The following is a 17863-nucleotide window of genomic DNA, read 5'->3' on the forward strand; positions in this document are numbered from 1 at the left end:
GAGCTTAACTTGCATCAATTTAAAGAATATGTTATTTTGCCTTTTATTATGATAGGACAGTATAGTATCAAGAAAGTTTGACGAACCGGGACTTGAACTCCGGTCATAATAAGCTGAAAAACAATAAATGCCAGTGCAAAGGGTGCTGACCACTAGGCTATTGGTGTAATCAAATTGCTGTAATGTGATAAATGTTAGAACCTCATTGTGTAAGAAACATAGGGGGAACAGAATCTGACGGCAAATAGTTCAACTGTCGAAATCCATTCCCCCACCCCAATGATGAGAGATGTTGATGTATCAGCTTAAAATATGCTTATTCTATTCTGTGTGTGGATGGAGCTTAAACAGCATCAATTTGATAAATATTATAATCTCAGTGTGTCAGAAATATGGGGGGAACAGAATCCGACGCCCAAAAAAACAGCTGTCGGAATCCGTTCCCCCACTACCATTATGAGAGGTGTTGATGTAATGGCTTAAAAAATGCTTATTTTATTTTTGTGTATGGATGGAGCTTAACTTGCATAAGTTTAAACAATATATTTTTTGCCTTTTATTATGATAGGACAGTATAGTATCAAGAAAGTTTGACGAAACGGGACTTGAACTCGGGTCATAATAAGCTGAAAAACAATAAATACCAGTGGAAAGGGTACTGAATACAAGCCTATTGAGTTTTGTAATAAATCATAATGTGATAAATGTTAGAACCTCATTATGTAAGAAACATAGGGGGAACAGAATCCGACGGCAAATAGTTCAGCTGTCGAAATCCGTTCCCACACCCCAATCATGAGAGATGTTGATGTGTCGGCTTAAAATTTGCTTATTGTATTCTGTGTGTGGAACTTAAACAGCATCAATTTGATAAATATTAGAACCTCAGTGTGTCAGAAATATGGGGGGAACAGAATCCGACGGCAAATAGTTCAGCTGTCGAAATCCGTTCCCACACCCCAATCATGAGAGATGTTGATGTGTCGGCTTAAAATTTGCTTATTGTATTCTGTGTGTGGAACTTAAACAGCATCAATTTGATAAATATTAGAACCTCATTATGTAAGAAACATAGGGGGAACAGAATCCGACGGCAAATAGTTCAGCTGTCGAAATCCGTTCCCACACCCCAATCATGAGAGATGTTGATGTGTCGGCTTAAAATTTGCTTATTGTATTCTGTGTGTGGAACTTAAACAGCATCAATTTGATAAATATTAGAACTTCAGTGTGTCAGAAATATGGGGGGAACAGATTCCGACGGCAAGAAAAATCAGCTCTCGGAATCCGTTCCCCCACTCCCATGATGAGAGTTGTTGATGTAATGGCTTAAAAAATGCTGATTTTATTTTTGTGTGTGGATGGAGCTTAACTTGCATCAGTTTAAAGAATTTATTTTTTTTGCCTTTTATTATGATAGGACAGTATAGTATCAAGAAAGTTTGACGAACCGGGACTTGAACTCGGGTCATAATAAGCTGAAAAACAACAAACACCAGTGCAAAGGGTACTGACCACTAGGCTATTGGGTTTTGCTATATAAATTGCAATGTGATAAATATTAGAACCTCATTGTGTAAGAAACATAGGGGGAACAGAATCTGACGGCAAATAGTTCAGCTGTCGAAATCCGTTCCCACACCCCAATCATGAGAGATGTTGATGTGTCGGCTTAAAATTTGCTTATTGTATTTTGTGTGTGGAACTTAAACAGCATCAATTTGATAAATATTAGAACCTCAGTGTGTCAGAAATATGGGGGGAACAGAATCCGACGGCAAATAGTTCAGCTGTCGAAATCCGTTCCCACACCCCAATCATGAGAGATGTTGATGTGTCGGCTTAAAATTTGCTTATTGTATTCTGTGTGTGGAACTTAAACAGCATCAATTTGATAAATATTAGAACCTCATTATGTAAGAAACATAGGGGGAACAGAATCCGACGGCAAATAGTTCAGCTGTCGAAATCCGTTCCCACACCCCAATCATGAGAGATGTTGATGTGTCGGCTTAAAATTTGCTTATTGTATTCTGTGTGTGGAACTTAAACAGCATCAATTTGATAAATATTAGAACTTCAGTGTGTCAGAAATATGGGGGGAACAGATTCCGACGGCAAGAAAAATCAGCTCTCGGAATCCGTTCCCCCACTCCCATGATGAGAGTTGTTGATGTAATGGCTTAAAAAATGCTGATTTTATTTTTGTGTGTGGATGGAGCTTAACTTGCATCAGTTTAAAGAATTTATTTTTTTTGCCTTTTATTATGATAGGACAGTATAGTATCAAGAAAGTTTGACGAACCGGGACTTGAACTCGGGTCATAATAAGCTGAAAAACAACAAACACCAGTGCAAAGGGTACTGACCACTAGGCTATTGGGTTTTGCTATATAAATTGCAATGTGATAAATATTAGAACCTCATTGTGTAAGAAACATAGGGGGAACAGAATCTGACGGCAAATAGGTCAGCTGTCGAAATCCGTTCCCCCACCCCAATGATGAGAGATGTTTATGTATCGGCTTAAAATATGCTTATTCTATTCTGTGTGTGGATGGAGCTTAAACAGCATCAATTTGATAAATATTAGAACCTCAGTGTGTCAGAAATATGGTGGGAACAGAATCCGACGGCCAAAAAAACAGCTGTCGGAATCCGTTCCCCCACTACCATTATGAGAGGTGTTGATGTAATGGCTTAACAAATGCTGATTTTATTTTTGTGTATGGATGGAGCTTAACTTGCATAAGTTTAAACAATATATTTTTTTGCCTTTTTTTATGATAGGACAGTATAGTATCAAGAAAGCTTGACGAAACGGGACTTGAACTCCGGTCATAGTAAGCTGAAAAACAATAAACGCCAGTGCAAAGGGTACTGAACACTAGGCTATTGGAGTAACCAAACTGCTGTAATGTGATAAATGTTAGAACCTCATTGTGTAAGAAACATAGGGGGAACAGAATCCGACGGCAAATAGTTCAGCTGTCGAAATCCGTTTCCCCACCCCAATGATGAGAGATGTTGATGTATCGGCTTGAAATATGCTTATTCTATTCTGTGTGTGGAAATTAAACATCATCAATTTGATAAATATTAGAACCTCAGTGTGTCAGAAATATGGGGGGAACAGAATCCGACGGCAAAAAAAACAGCTGTCGGAATCCGTTCCCCCACGACCATTATGAGAGGTGTTGATGTAATGGCTTAACAAATGCTGATTTTGTTTTTGTGTGTGGATGGAGCTTAACTTGCATAAGTTTAAGAATGTTTTTTTGCCTTTTATTATGATAGGACAGTATAGTATCAAGAAAGTTTGACGAACCAGGACTTGAACTCGGGTCATAATAAGCTGAAAAACAATGAATGTCAGAAAATCTTTAGTCTATGGCAACTCTAATCAATAGCCTACATTTAATATTTGACATTATTTAATTAGTAATTAGTATCCAGCTCTTTACATTAAATTAGCTGAGTTAGCATAATTAGTTAATGAACTAATAAAATAATAAAATAAAGTTTAAATTAAGATACTATCCATATATTTCTATATAGCATTGCTTATTCCACCACACAACGGACTGTTTATAAGGTGACAATCCGTTATACATGTGAAGATTGTAGGCTGTATCTTGAAGATTTTTGTATTGTATTGTATCTTCTGTTATAAAGACGAAGATTGACATTTCGTTAATTAAACAAAATAAGAACACAATTTTGTTAAAAATAAACAACTTTAGGCTACACTGTAAAACCTAACAGTAATATGTACTAAACAGAATTGAGTTCACACAGCACTCAAATATTACCGAAACTTGAATGACTGAAACAGAACTTTAAACTGAATGAATTATAGAACATTTCTAGATCCCAGAATGATAATTGTATAATTAACTGATTAATTAAGTGATGATTGAGCATTAGTGATGAGAACCTGCTGTTGACAAGCAGAATCACTGAAGGAAAGAGAAACGCAAGAACTACAACTGACTTCCAGCCACAGCAAAATCAACTGGTGAATAAAGAAGACATTAAATATCTCAAGATTTCAGCAGAGGAGGATTCAACAACTCCACGAACAGCATTACAAGCTTCACTTATTATTAACCACTTTGACTTTATTACTGCCATTCGTCTACAGAAGTTCTTATTAGAATTAACAAAGGTTTAGAAGTTGATGATTTGAGTTTCATTTAAGGTCACCATGATGGAGATCAGCGTGTGCTTTAGTTGGGCTCTTGGCCCTTCAATTTTGCACTTAAGATTTTCTTTGGCTGCTATAATTGAGTGTTTATAAAACATATTTGTTATGGCACAAAAGCCAAGGAAAAGTCTGATAGGGTGTTGATGGTGAAGGATTAATGATGACAATCATCATTTAGTGATTTGATTCACTGATTTCATTCAGAGTCTGATCTCTGATTAAAAGGGCAACATATTAGTTTTACTCAAAACTGTGATTCTACAGCACAAGAGCAAGCCTTGTTGTGACCGTCAGATAATATGAAGGATTTCACAAATAGTTGTGCACAAAAAGTTTCACAGAAAAGGTATTGCATTACTAAGACTCACACAGACATCAAGAATCAGCATATGAATCTCAACAATGGTGACCATTATTGCATTGCGGCAAATTCATTTTTTAATGGTCACCATTGTTGAGATTCATATGCTGATTCTTGATTACTGTGTAAGTCAGCATGATACCACAAAGGTTTTTAACATCTGATTGTCACAACAATGGGCCTTACAGCAGAATCAGTTCTATTATAATGAATAATACAAGTAATACATCACCTGTCTAATCAGAGATTAGGCTCTGGAAAAGATCAGAGAATCAAGTCACTAAATGATGATTTTTATCATCTAAACACAACTACATGCTCATATTTTCTCTTGGCGTATGTGCCATAACAAATGTGTTTTATAAACACTCAGTTACAGCAGCCAAAGGAAAAACTGGTGTTATAAAGACAAGGGCCAAGAACCCAACTAAAGCACACACTGATCTATATCATGGTGTCTTTAAATGAAACTCAATAAATCATTATCATCTAACCCTCTATTCATTCTCAGTAACAACTTCTGTAGACGCATGACAAAAGTCAAACTGTTTAGTAATAAGAGAAGCTGGTAATGCTGTTTGTGTAGTGGTTTAATCCTCCTCTGCTGAGATCTTTAGAGATTTAAATGTCTTTTATCTTGAGTTGATTTCATCTAAGGCTTTGGTTGGAAGTCAGTTGTAGTTCTTTTGTTTCTCTTTCCTCACAGCAGGTATTAATCACTAATTCTCAATAATCACTTAATTAATCACTTAATTTCTTGACTGCAATGTATATCTACTTTTAGTAAACTCAACTGAAATAATTGCAGAGTACTCATAACTATTGTTTTTTTTTTAATTAAAAGAATTAAGGCAACCGGTGTCCTCAAATGTAATAAGTTAGCTTAACTTATTGAATTTGACTTTGTGTGACATTGAGCTAACAGTAACTGCAAGTGCTCTGAGTTCATTTAAAGTTTGTCATTTCACAATTTTCAGCTATATAAAGTATTTAAATGCAGTGTAAAGTTTAATTGTGTATTACTAAATATTATTGTTTTAGTGGACTCAATTAAAATAAGTTCAGAGTACTCAACTATTGTTTGTAACTTAATTGAATTGAGGCAATCGGTTTCCCCAAATGAAATGAGTTAGCTTAACTTGGGTTTTACAGTTCTGCTAGATGTGTTTTGACTACTTTTTGTTTAATTATATCTCTAGGTAATGAAGATATAGCCTATAAAAAAAACATCTTATATATAATATATTATATAAAAAAAAACTTATAGGCCTATAATATATATATATATATATATATATATATATATATATATATATATATATATATATATATATATATATATATATTTTTTTTTTTTTTTTTTTTTTTTTAAAGGGCCTCATTGATTAATTTTGCCTGATTGAGGGCTGCTACTTGCTTAAGCTTTTTGAACATAGAAGTGTGATAAAGGCGTGATTGGCTATCAATTTTATGTGGATAAAGGCATATTTTGTACATGACTACACATTTATCACACTATAATTGATGTAGATGTAATTGATAAGGCCAAGAAAATATGTCGTTGTAACTACATAGCATCTCGTTATTACGAGAAAATACGTCGTTTTAACGACATAAGATTTCGTTATTACGACATAATTGAGTGGAAAAAATGTATGTGGCAGCAATGCGTCACCGTAATTGTTAAACCTTTTATGCAATATTACGTCTGTGGTGTTACTTCAAAACGTATCTGAAATTTCTTTCCTTCAGAGCCATTTAATCTTAAATTTATAAAGGTAGCACAGACCATTTTTCCTGCCTTTTTTATACACATTTAAAAAAAAATATTTGGGAAAAATATGGGCCTTTTTTATTTTTGAAAAATGAAATTTTGAAACCTTAAAGTAATTTATGTATTTATTCATTATTACCTAAAGTTGCATATCCCTGCTCATTTTTGAACAAACCAAAATTGTACTTCAAATATTGGTAACAAATTAGTGGTGGTTTCACCAGTGTTTGATTAAAATAATTTAAAAATCGAAATGTTATTAAGCTTCATTTTTAATGGATATAGAATATTAAACTAATTTTAAATGCATAGCAATACATTTTATTAAAAGAAAACAAACAAGCATTTTTACATTTTCTGCCTCTCATTTGCCACCCCAATTGAAGAATGACCATGTTAATGTTTAACACATACAGAGGTTATATATTTTCAAACACTTGCCTGTGGAGGTTGAAAAATATTATAGAAAGTCGAATTTACATACAATCAACTCATTACTTACGTCTGTGGTGATTATCATAAACAAAAAACAAAAATATTCTTCATAAAAAATCGGACTTTTATTATGAAAGACGTTAAATGGCTGCTGTGGTAGTGTGTACACATGGATAACACACCACCGGGATCGCTAGATTTACCTGGAGAATTTCCGAAGTTTTAAAGTATTTAGCAGCATCCAACTGTGGTTTGAAACACTTTCTAACTTCCAACGCGGATTCTCTGAAGGTAAAGCGCGTTTAAAGACAGACTGAGTTGAGCACGCGACAGGATCTAATGTCACTGTGCTCGCGACTGAAGGTCAAGAGCTTCATGAACACATGTATCACACTATCATTGATGTAGATGTAACGGTAATGCTTGAGAGTAAATCTGCGTTGTAATTGGTTTTACAGCATGTCTGTGTTTGGAGGACTGTTGAGTCGCGCGGGGACTTTCTGCGCGAGACACTTCAGCACAGGTGTGTGTGTGTGTGTGTGTGGATTCTCCTTTCATTATTATATCTGATTGATTGTGCGTATTGTCCTCTTGTAATATGAGTAACATGATGCATGTCCTGTATCACACAGGCACTTGTGCTAGAATACGAATGCACGCCATTCCCAAACTGAAAGAGGTGGATCGATGGACGGAGAAGAGAAGCATGTTTGGAGTCTATGACAACATTGGGATATTGGGTGAGTGACTTATTTACACATATACAGTTTACCCTTAATTCATTGCTATTTATTAAATGGTGTTCATCTTTGTATTTCAATAAGAAATGTGTTGTGGTCCTTAGTAAAGTTCAGTCATTTTAAAATTGGTTTTTATAAATCCTCATCCAGTATTCATGAACTACTGTGAAAATGTGGTGTAGGAACACTAGAACTCACTTTCACCATTTCGCCAATATTCAGAGTGTTAGTAGTTAGTAGTTGCTCTCAAATTGATTAGATACAATTTGTAATACAATATATATATTTTTTAAAAGAACACTTTTTTATTATTAAATGCATGCACCAAAATAACAATGCACAGCAAAAAAAAAAAAAAAAAAAAAAATTAAATAATTGCAAATAATCTGTATATATATATATATATATATATATATATATATATATATATATATATATATATATATACATACATACATATATATATATACATTTACAGATTATTTATTCACAATTATTTAATATTTACCTTCTTAATAAGAGTGTAAAATGCCACACAAGAAGTTCTGTAAACTAGGAATGATGCAAATAAATCATTGTAATCTAATGGGTCTCATTTAGCTATCAAGGTTTAAATCTGAGACTCGATTAAAATATGTCTTATCATTTTTAACTCAGTTGTGAAAAGTATTTAACCGAAAACTGGTCAACCAGGATGGAAAACATAACACATGGACAAATATTGCCTTAAAATCATCACAATGTTCAAATAACCATTTTCTAATTCTTCTATGTAAACCGCCCAGCCCTAGGCTGAAATGTATAGGCCAGGGTTTTTTTTCAATCTTTAGATGCCACAGATCCCCAAATATGATCATCCTCGTATGAGGGACCCCATCCTTAAAGTTTAAAAGGCAGCTAACTTTCCTGTATGGAGACCAAATTTATACTGTGAAAATTGAACAGTGTTTCTATTGTAACATTCAATCTTTTCTACTCACTATATTACTGTGCTGTAAATGTTGATGCATGTATTTTAGATGTATTGATTTATTTATCTTAATGTTTCATTTTATATATAGTGTATTTATTTTAGTTTAAATGGGTCACGACATGAGAAATCAAATTTGCCTTGATTATTTGACATATAGGCCTATATTAAACCATTAAAGCATCCTGCAAGTTTCAGAACTTAAAACATCATCCTCATTATTAACACAGCATTTATTTAATCAGGCTTCAAAACAACTCGTTTTGATATATTGGGGGATCTGTGACATCACATGGTCAAAAATGTATTTGCATATGAAATCCTCCAGAGCAAGACATTGAGGAACAGTTTTACATCATCACACCATAGGCCCCGCCCACTGGCGTTCAGTCACTTAAAGGGATAGTTCACCCAAAAATGAAAATTATCCCATAATTGACTCACGTTCAAGTCATCCTAGGTGTATATGACCCTCTTCTTTCAGCCAAACACAATCAGTTATATTAAAAAATGTCCTGCTCTTCCAAGCTTTATAATGGGAGTGAATGGAGTTTTTGAAGCTCCAAAAAGCGCATCAATCCATCGTAAAAGTAATCCATACGACTCCAGGGGTTAATAAAGGCCTTCTGAAGCGAAGCGTTTTTGTAAGAAAATTGTCTTCCAGTAAAAGCCGTACGTGAGTCTAGTTCTGGCGGAAGAGTGACCTCTGACCCTCTGATTTTTTTGCACAAAAACAATATACGGAAAAACTATTAACATTGTAAGTGAACATAATAAAATAATTGATAACACTTTACAATACGGTTCATTAGTTAATGTATTAATTAACATGAACTAACAATGAGCAATACATTTGTTACAGCATTTATTAATAAAAATATAGCTGTTCATTGTTTGTTCATGTTAGTTCACAGTGCATTAATGTTAACAAATACAACCTTCGATTTTAATAATGTATTAGTAAATGTTGAAATTAATATGAACTAAGATTAATAAATGCTGTAGAGGTATTGTTCATTCTTAGTTCTTGTTAACTAAGGTAGCTAACTAATGAACCTTCTTTTACACAATTTTCTTTCTACTGTACTTTTGGTCCAGCATTTGTATAGGGAACTGCTGTATTGTTTCCGCAGACCGTGGTGTAACGCTGACTGTGTTTGACTGCAGGTGATTTTAAAGCCCACCCTAAAGACCTGATCAGAGGGCCCGTGTGGCTCCGGGGCTTCAGGGGAATAGAGCTTCAGCGTCTCATCAGGAAGAAGCGGATGGTCGGAGACCGGATGATGACGGAGGACAAGCACATCCTGGACAAGAGGATCAGCTTCCTGTACCGCCGGTTCAACAGATACGGCAAACACAGATAGACTGAGCGACAGCTGGTGTGTGTGTGTGTGTGTCTCCTTCATTTGTATCCATGTGAAGTTCATTTTGTGTCAAAAGCTGCAGCTCTGTTTATTAAACCGTAAAAAAAAAACATCTTTGTCACAATGTCTTCATCTTTACAAAAGATCAACGTCAAGGATTGAGATCAAATGTATGGAAGCTTGTTTCTGCCACGGAATTAAAATTTTGTATCTCACAATTCTGAGGGAAAAAAAGTTTGTATTGTGAGAGAGTTATAAATGTGGAACTGTGAGCAAAAAAAAAAAAAAAAAAAAAACAGAATTAGGAGATTAAAAGGTTGCAATTGCCTTTTATATCTGTAAGTTTATAGCTCACCATTCTGATTTTTTTCCTTGCATAATCTCACAATTTATGACTTGCAATTCCAAGTTTGTATATCACAATTCAGAGGGGAAAAAAATTCAGAATTGCTAGGAAAAAAAGTTACAATAATATTTCTTTTAATCCTGTGGTGAAAACAAGCTTACATAAAAATGCTCTACACTAATTATAAAAACATAAAACATTTCTCATTCAGCCCCCCCCCCCTGAGTGATTTCCTGTAAGTGTGGAGGTTCTGCTCTGGGTTCAGTGAGAGAGGGAACTGGGACTGGGGAATCCGGTGAACGGACCCTCTGTAATGACCGGCGTCTCCGACTCCATCTGTGGGGAAAAACACAACAACACGTATCTCTTAATAATGTCACTATAATGGTGTTTGCTAAGGCAAGCTGATCATAGTTGAGGTCGTGGTTCTGCAGAGTTTGTGTTCGAGTGACTCCTCAAATCACGTGTCTTCGGGACGGTGTGATGTTTTAAAATGGCCGAGTTATTGGAGATGTACGTCCCCTTTCTAAAGTGACATTTATTCCCTCTAGAGTGTAATATTACCTGCATACACTAACATTGAAATGTTTGTGATCAGTATGATGATTTTCTTTTTTTAAATTAATTCTCAGCAAGGATGCAATAAATTGATCAAAAGTGACAGTAAAGACATTTATAATGTTACAAAAAAATTCCATTTCATAGAAATGTTCTTTTCAACTTCATATTCATTAAAGAATTGGTGAAACATTAAAAGAATCATGGTTTCCACAAAAAAAATATGACGCACATTCGCACAACAAACAACTGTTTTCAACATTAATAATAAGAATTCGAGTGATTACTGAAGGATCATGTGACACTGAAGACTGGAGTAATGACGCTGAAAAGTCAGCTTTGCACCACAGAAATTAATTACATTTTAAAATATATTCACATAGAAAACAGCTGTTTTAAATAGTAATAATGCCAGAACCTGTGCAGAATTCACTTTATAAATCCCAGTCAGCGGAAGACTGTGCGCACATGCGTCTCCACCCGAAATAACCATATATGGAGCTTACAACGCCTAGTTTTACTATGCAGATCCTCATCTGCATATCATTTGCATATGATTATTCATCCACGTGATAACGTTTAACGGTACAAGACACATTACATTAATAAAAATCAAGTAGTTGCCTATCCTTGCCTTGTTTTTGAATACATAGGCCTAAATCAAATAGTGTATAAAATACATTTCAGAGAAAGTTTTTCTCAATCTTTTCCACTGGCCGAATTGTATTTTTAATTGATATTTTTAATGGAAACAGATATGCCTTGGGCATTATTTGCACGAAACTATTTTCTCAGACAGTCTGGTATTATCATGATAAGCAGTTATCTCTGTGGTTAAAACATTAAAACAATCGCATCCACAACAAATATTTCTATTGACTGAATTTGAATATAAAAATGTTGTAACTTCTCAGTAATGATTTCATGTTTAAGTGCAACTCCATTCATTTGAATGGCATATTTAATCTAAATGTTTATATCAGAAGTAAAACATAGTTTAAATCATTATTTTATTTATTTAAACTGCGTCAGTTTCACTAAACGGCCCAACGCGCTCGCTGGCGCGGACATTTAAGAAGGGATGGATATTTGCTTCAAGTGACAGGCTTGGTGAGTGAAATTATATTTGTATTATCTTTCTGTATAAGTTTAATTTTCTTTAGATTTTCTGTCTAAAAGTGACCAAAAAGACACTTAACTCCAGCTCACCATCGGTGTCGCCAAACTCCATCTCCAAAACATTCGTACGCATGGGTCAGAGTTTGCGTGCAGGAGCGCACATTTTCCCGTCAAGTTTTTTTTTATAAATCACAACTTATGTGTCGGAAGTGGCGTACGCACATTTTCAGCCCCGTTTTGTGCGTACGCCACGTTTATAAATGTGTTTTTTATACCTGTGCGTCTCTCTCTCTGTCCTTGGGAACACGATGCCTCTTTCTCTTGGGTCCACCTGCGGACTGAAGAGCAAACGCTGGAGAAGAGCCGTCTTCATCACCGGCGAGAGCGGGATCTAAAGCCTTTCCTTCATCCTGTTTCAACACATCAAGCGTGTTTAGTGTAGTTACAACAAATAGAGTTGAATAACTTTCAAATAAATCCGATTTAAAAGCCAAATCCGCATTGGGTGTGAACACAGCTTCATGTTAAAGCAGTTTTTGTTCCTCACCTCTAGTGGGATGGTGAGCTGTGCCGTCCTGTAATCATCTCCATACGAGTCCAGAGTCTTCATCAGAAACCTGGGCACACATCAGCAGATGTTACACTGTGTTATATTAACACACTACCAAGTGACAGGGTTCTCTTTACAGCATTCGTTAGGAGATATTTCTTTCCTTAAGAAAAATGCCTGAAATATAACAGAACAGGTCCTATCAGCCCTTTTATGAAGTCTTGATTTTGTTTTTGGGGTGTACTAGACTATATTTTCATGCTTGATTGTTTAAAAAACACATTATATTTCACATTATTACAGCACCTCTCTCCCCAGTCTGGCTCGAACATTGATTTCGATGAAGCCCCTCCTTCCGAAATATGAAATGTGCTGTGATTGACAGCGCATGTTCGAGAAATGTCCCGCCCCCCCATAATTGAGAGCTCTTCTCTAGTGTAAATTTTAACGATGGAGTCAGTTTCAAACCAATTAGAGCTCGATTCAGACAATGAAAACGAACATGAATTTCAAGCACAGATTTCACAGGACGTTTCAGAGTGGTATGATTGTTTTAGGTCATTTTCTTATAGGCCTACATTATAGATATGATGTTATCCACCATTTAATTGTGATATTTGTCGAAAAAACTAAAGTTCGTCAGCCTTAGGAAGGTCAAACAAATGAGTTTCGGAAAAGGAGTGGGAAAAACGGTCTCTCTTTGACATAGCAGCAGCTCAACCAGGCCTCGTCCACTTCCTGCGGATTCGGCGGGCGGGAATTATTTAAATGAGATAAGATCTGGAAAAAACGCTCAAACAGCAACATTACACACTAACGTTGAGAAAGTGGAAAAGCATATTAGGACCCCTTTAAAAAAAGAATACAAATACATTTGCGGATATAATCAACACTAGCCATTGTTGGGCTGAATTTATATTGGACTCATGGACATTTATGTTAGTGATAAATGCCTTTTAATCCTTGCCACTTTTATGTTGGGATTTTTTTTTTTGTGAAAAAAATTCATGTACAAATATTTGAATAAAAATGTAAAAAAAAGAAAAAATCGTGGCAGAAATGACAGAATCATTGGATTAATCGATCAATTGAAAAAAAAATTATTGTTAGTAGCAACCTTAGTTATTATTATTATTCCATTTATGCTTTTAGTAATATGCACTGCTGTTTTTTTTTTTTTTTGTACAGAAGTGCGCAAAAGTGATGTCCGGTCTAGGAAGATTTACATCTTCATCCTTTATTCAAATATTAAGATTCTGTAAGCATATTGTAGTCGATTGTTTTATTTGTGATAACGCAATGAAACATGCCAAATTGTGCAACATCAATTTTAGCTGTCATGGCTGTCATACAAAGAAATTATGAACATGCAAAAACAAGAGAGAACAAACCAAATATTTAAAACTGATGATGATTATTTAAATTCATATTTTGATGTTTTAATCAAATGTGTGGGGTAATTAAAAACAAATATCCCCTCCGGCTTCACTCTCAGCCACTGCTTTTATTTATCCTTCAACATGGCAAACTCAGGAGTGATAACGTTTAACCATCACTAGTGTTTCTTTCTAAAACAAAGTGCACGTACCTCCTTTCCTTCCTCAGTCGGCGTGTCAGTCTCTGGACCTGGTGAAGCCGTCCCAAAATCTTCTCATTTACCTGAGAACGTGTTCATAGGACTTTTAGTCAAGAAGCCTTTCACTTAAATGTATAGATCAGTCCAAAATTAGAAATCCATTACTATTTACACACATTCACATCGTTTCAAATCTGTGACAGATTTTTTAATTTTGTCCATGGAACAAAAAAGGTGAATTTCTAAAGAATATCCTGAGCACAATTTCTAAATTTTCCACTCAAAACTTCCCTTTTGTGTTCCCCAGAAAAAAAGAAAGTCATATAGTTGGGTTTTTAATCTTTTAGATGTCAAGGACCCCCAAATATGATCGTCCCCGTGTGAGGGACCCCATCCTGAAACATCACAGGCATCTATCTATAATAAACACCCTATTCAGACATTGATTTTACTGTTACATGTATAATGTATTTATCTATTTTTGTTTACTTTTTGATTAATAGAAAACTACTATTTTTATTTTAATCACATTTTTTTTAAACTTATTTTAATCTATTTTATTTATTTATTTACTCATTTTTAACTTATTCTCAGGGTTCCCACTCTAAACCAAATGTCAAATTCCCTGACTTTTCCCTGACTTTCACTGACTAAAAAGATAAATTTCCATGACCTATAATGAACAGCAAAACAGGCTGCTGTTTTGCGGAGCACCGAGCTGTTCTGTTTTGTAGAAAGCCTTTCTTTAAAGTGAATTTCGTTTTCTATAAATTGTATCTTAATTTTAATATATTTTTCATCAACCAATTGCCTGTATTTAATAAATGAGAAGCAAATATATAGCAGACAATCAAATCAAAGTCCGTATTATTATTTTTGCAAAGGTCCCCTCAGGGGCTCCGTAGAAAGATTTGTGAAACAGCGTGATAAAAAAATCGTTATAGAAAAATTACATTTTTATAAATGGAAACTAAAATTTAAAGCAACAAACTAAATTCCCTGATATTCCATGACTTGGACAAAAAATATATAAAATTCCCTGACTTTCAATGTCTGGAATAGACCTTTTAAAATTCCATGACATTCCAGAAATTCCATGACCCGTGGGAACCCTGTATTCTTTATTAGAATATTTGGAGAGATTGTATTTCCATAAGCAAAATATTCATATAAATATATAGAAATATTAAATACATAATACAAAAAAATTAAAAGGCATCTATCTATTATCAAAAAATTTTAAAAATAAAAAAAAAGTTACATAACTATATACAGTATATACTAGGGATGTCAATTTTCACAAATTCCTATGATCGATCGTCATTTAAATTAACGATCAATTAATCGATTAATCGTTAGCCGTAATACTGCGATATGCGTCTACTGCAGTGGCTATGGCCAACAGCATGACAGGGTGTGCAAATGCTGCTCAGAACGCTATAATCCTCACCAAATCAATGAGAATGGTTTTAAATATAAATAAAGGGCTAATAGGATTGTAAAATGTTTCGATGTGATTGATAATTAAATTAATTATTTAATAATCAAATATAACTACTAATACAACGTGTCACCAACGCCGCCTCATATTCGCTTAGAATGTGTGACGCGCTCTTCCTGGAACAACTGCACGCGCTGAATGAATCTGCTACCGTTTCAACTGGAGCACTTTGCTAGCACGTTATTTATCTAAAAGAAACGCATCCTATATGAGATTAATCAGATATATTAAAAATAAACATAATATTACAAATCATATCTGCACAAAATGACGCAAATTCATGCACAAGTGAACTTGAACTAAGTTAACGTTACGTGCTATCATTCAGAACTACTCATGTTGTGGACGCGCGCTTCCTGGAGCAACGCGACACGGCAACTAAACCCAAATAATTCACAATGTTTTATTACAATATTGTTCTCTTTATAATGTTATGTAATATTACAGTCCCAATAGTCATTATTAGTCGTGCACTGCCGTTTGAGCTGCGCGCGCTGAAGCTGACGCTTTACTACAGAGTTAATTCTTAACCAAATGCATCCAATATGAGATAAATCAGATATAGATAGGCCTACACAAAATAAAAAGTATAACAACTTACATTTGCACAAAACAAAAGGCTGCGAATGCACACGCAAGCTTATAGTCATGATGAAGGTGTAAAATGGTCCCAAACATAACTCCGGCGCGCTCGCTTTACATGTTTCGCGGTTGAGCAGCGCACACGCGCATGAAGACCTGCTTAATCGATGATCGATAAGTTTTATCGATTAAATGTATTATCGACAATTAATCGATCGTCGATTAATCGTTGACATCCCTAGTATATACACATACTCCCTATAGTAATGTCCAGTTAAATGTATTATTTATTTATTGTAATCTATTTTTGTTTATTTATATTAAGATAAATAAATAAACATTTTGATTAATCTAATTTAATCTATACGCCAACAACAATTAACAATTTTTATTTTAATCACATATTTTAAATCACATTTATTTTAATCTAATTTATTTACTTATTTAACTTATTATATATATATAATATTATATCTTATTATTATTGGAGAGATTTTATTTCTGTAAGAAAAATACCCAAAATATTAAATAAATAAAACAAAAAAATTAAAAGGCATCTATTTAATATAAACACTAAATGTATACACTAATAAATAAATAAATAATATTATATTTATAATATTATAAATCTAAAATTAGTTTATTTAAAGTTACATTACATCATATATATATATATATATATATATATATATATATATATATATATATATATATATATATATATATATATTCTACTCACTGTAAAATGTATTTTTATTTATTTATTTTTCTAATTTATTCTACTCTATAGATAAATAACCAACTTTTTATAAATTTAATTCACAATTCAGATTTTTATTCATTCATATATTTATTTGAATCTAATTGATTTATTTACAGTTTTTCTCTAGTCTTTTCCCCGGACCCCAGTTTGAAACCCCTGTTCTACACCACCGTTCAGGGCAAATGCAGAAGCGGTTCACCTGTTCAATCTCTTTGCACCTCTTGCTGAGAGCTTGATACTTGCTTTTGTCCAGCTCTCTCCTCTCGTCTTCCCCGTCCTGTGCGGGGCCGGCAGGGGCCCCATCATCCTCCAGGAGCTCACTGCCGCTGGGGCCCAGCTCCACCCCACCCGTCTCCAGCTCCGCTTCCAGGATGTGGCCCCCAAACAGTGGAGGTAAAGCCAGACCTGAGAAATCCTCCATCATCTGAAGCACAGGAACAAACACAACGATCATTTGTCTTACATAGATGCATAGTGCATTCATCATGAGTGCACCTTCTCACCCAATATTCAGTTTTGACAGTTACATTACAGATAATGTTGAAAATAATTTTACTGACCAAGCATAATCTAAGCATGCTTTTCTATGACCTCACATGGGTCGTTTCTGTTCAGCAGTAGCCTATGATATGCTTGTGAATAAGCTAATGTAATTTACATTATTAAAAACTGTTCGTTTTAGCAGTTTTACTGATTGTGTTAGATTCAGCTCTGCACTCACCTTTAGTTAGAGATGTTATAAAGAGCCGCACATGATGTCCGATTATTGTAAATACTGAAGGTATCTTTTGTACTCCTCATTCGTTCCGTCTACATATAATTTAATCGATGCATCCAACCAAAGCATGTATTAGCCTATGTTATATAATAAAATAAAACTAAAAACATTCATTTTTAGCTACATTACAGCTCTCAAAACAACGAGATCAAACATAAGACGCGTTTTAAACACGTAATTGACCGTTGAGCCAATCCAGAGCGAATGCGTCACCAATATTACTTTTATTAAACTACATT

General features: G+C 34.4%; 2 protein-coding genes across 2 annotated transcripts; one reads left to right on the forward strand and one right to left on the reverse strand.

Annotated features, from left to right (window-relative positions):
• Positions 1–6752: 6752 nt before the first annotated feature.
• On the forward strand, positions 6753–9851 carry mrpl51 (mitochondrial ribosomal protein L51; the record flags this gene model as incomplete). Its single annotated transcript, XM_081389877.1, has 4 exons — positions 6753–7068; positions 7236–7300; positions 7410–7517; positions 9655–9851. The coding sequence occupies exons 2-4, from the start codon at positions 7237–7239 to the stop codon at positions 9849–9851; spliced, it is 369 nt and encodes a 122-aa protein (XP_081246003.1). The 5' UTR covers positions 6753–7068; position 7236.
• A 66-nt stretch (positions 9852–9917) lies between these two features.
• tfpt (TCF3 (E2A) fusion partner) lies at positions 9918–17835 on the reverse strand. The gene is made up of 6 exons (XM_081389876.1): positions 17568–17835; positions 17046–17270; positions 14013–14083; positions 12422–12491; positions 12150–12284; positions 9918–10533 (listed from the first exon to the last, which is right to left on the reverse strand). Exons 2-6 carry the CDS (start codon positions 17268–17270, stop codon positions 10459–10461), a joined length of 576 nt encoding a protein of 191 aa, XP_081246002.1. The 5' UTR covers positions 17568–17835; the 3' UTR covers positions 9918–10458.
• Between the last annotated feature and the right edge of the window lie 28 nt (positions 17836–17863).

Source organism: Scardinius erythrophthalmus (genome assembly GCF_964197995.2).
Source record: "Scardinius erythrophthalmus genome assembly, chromosome: 16".
NCBI lineage: Eukaryota > Metazoa > Chordata > Actinopteri > Cypriniformes > Leuciscidae > Scardinius > Scardinius erythrophthalmus.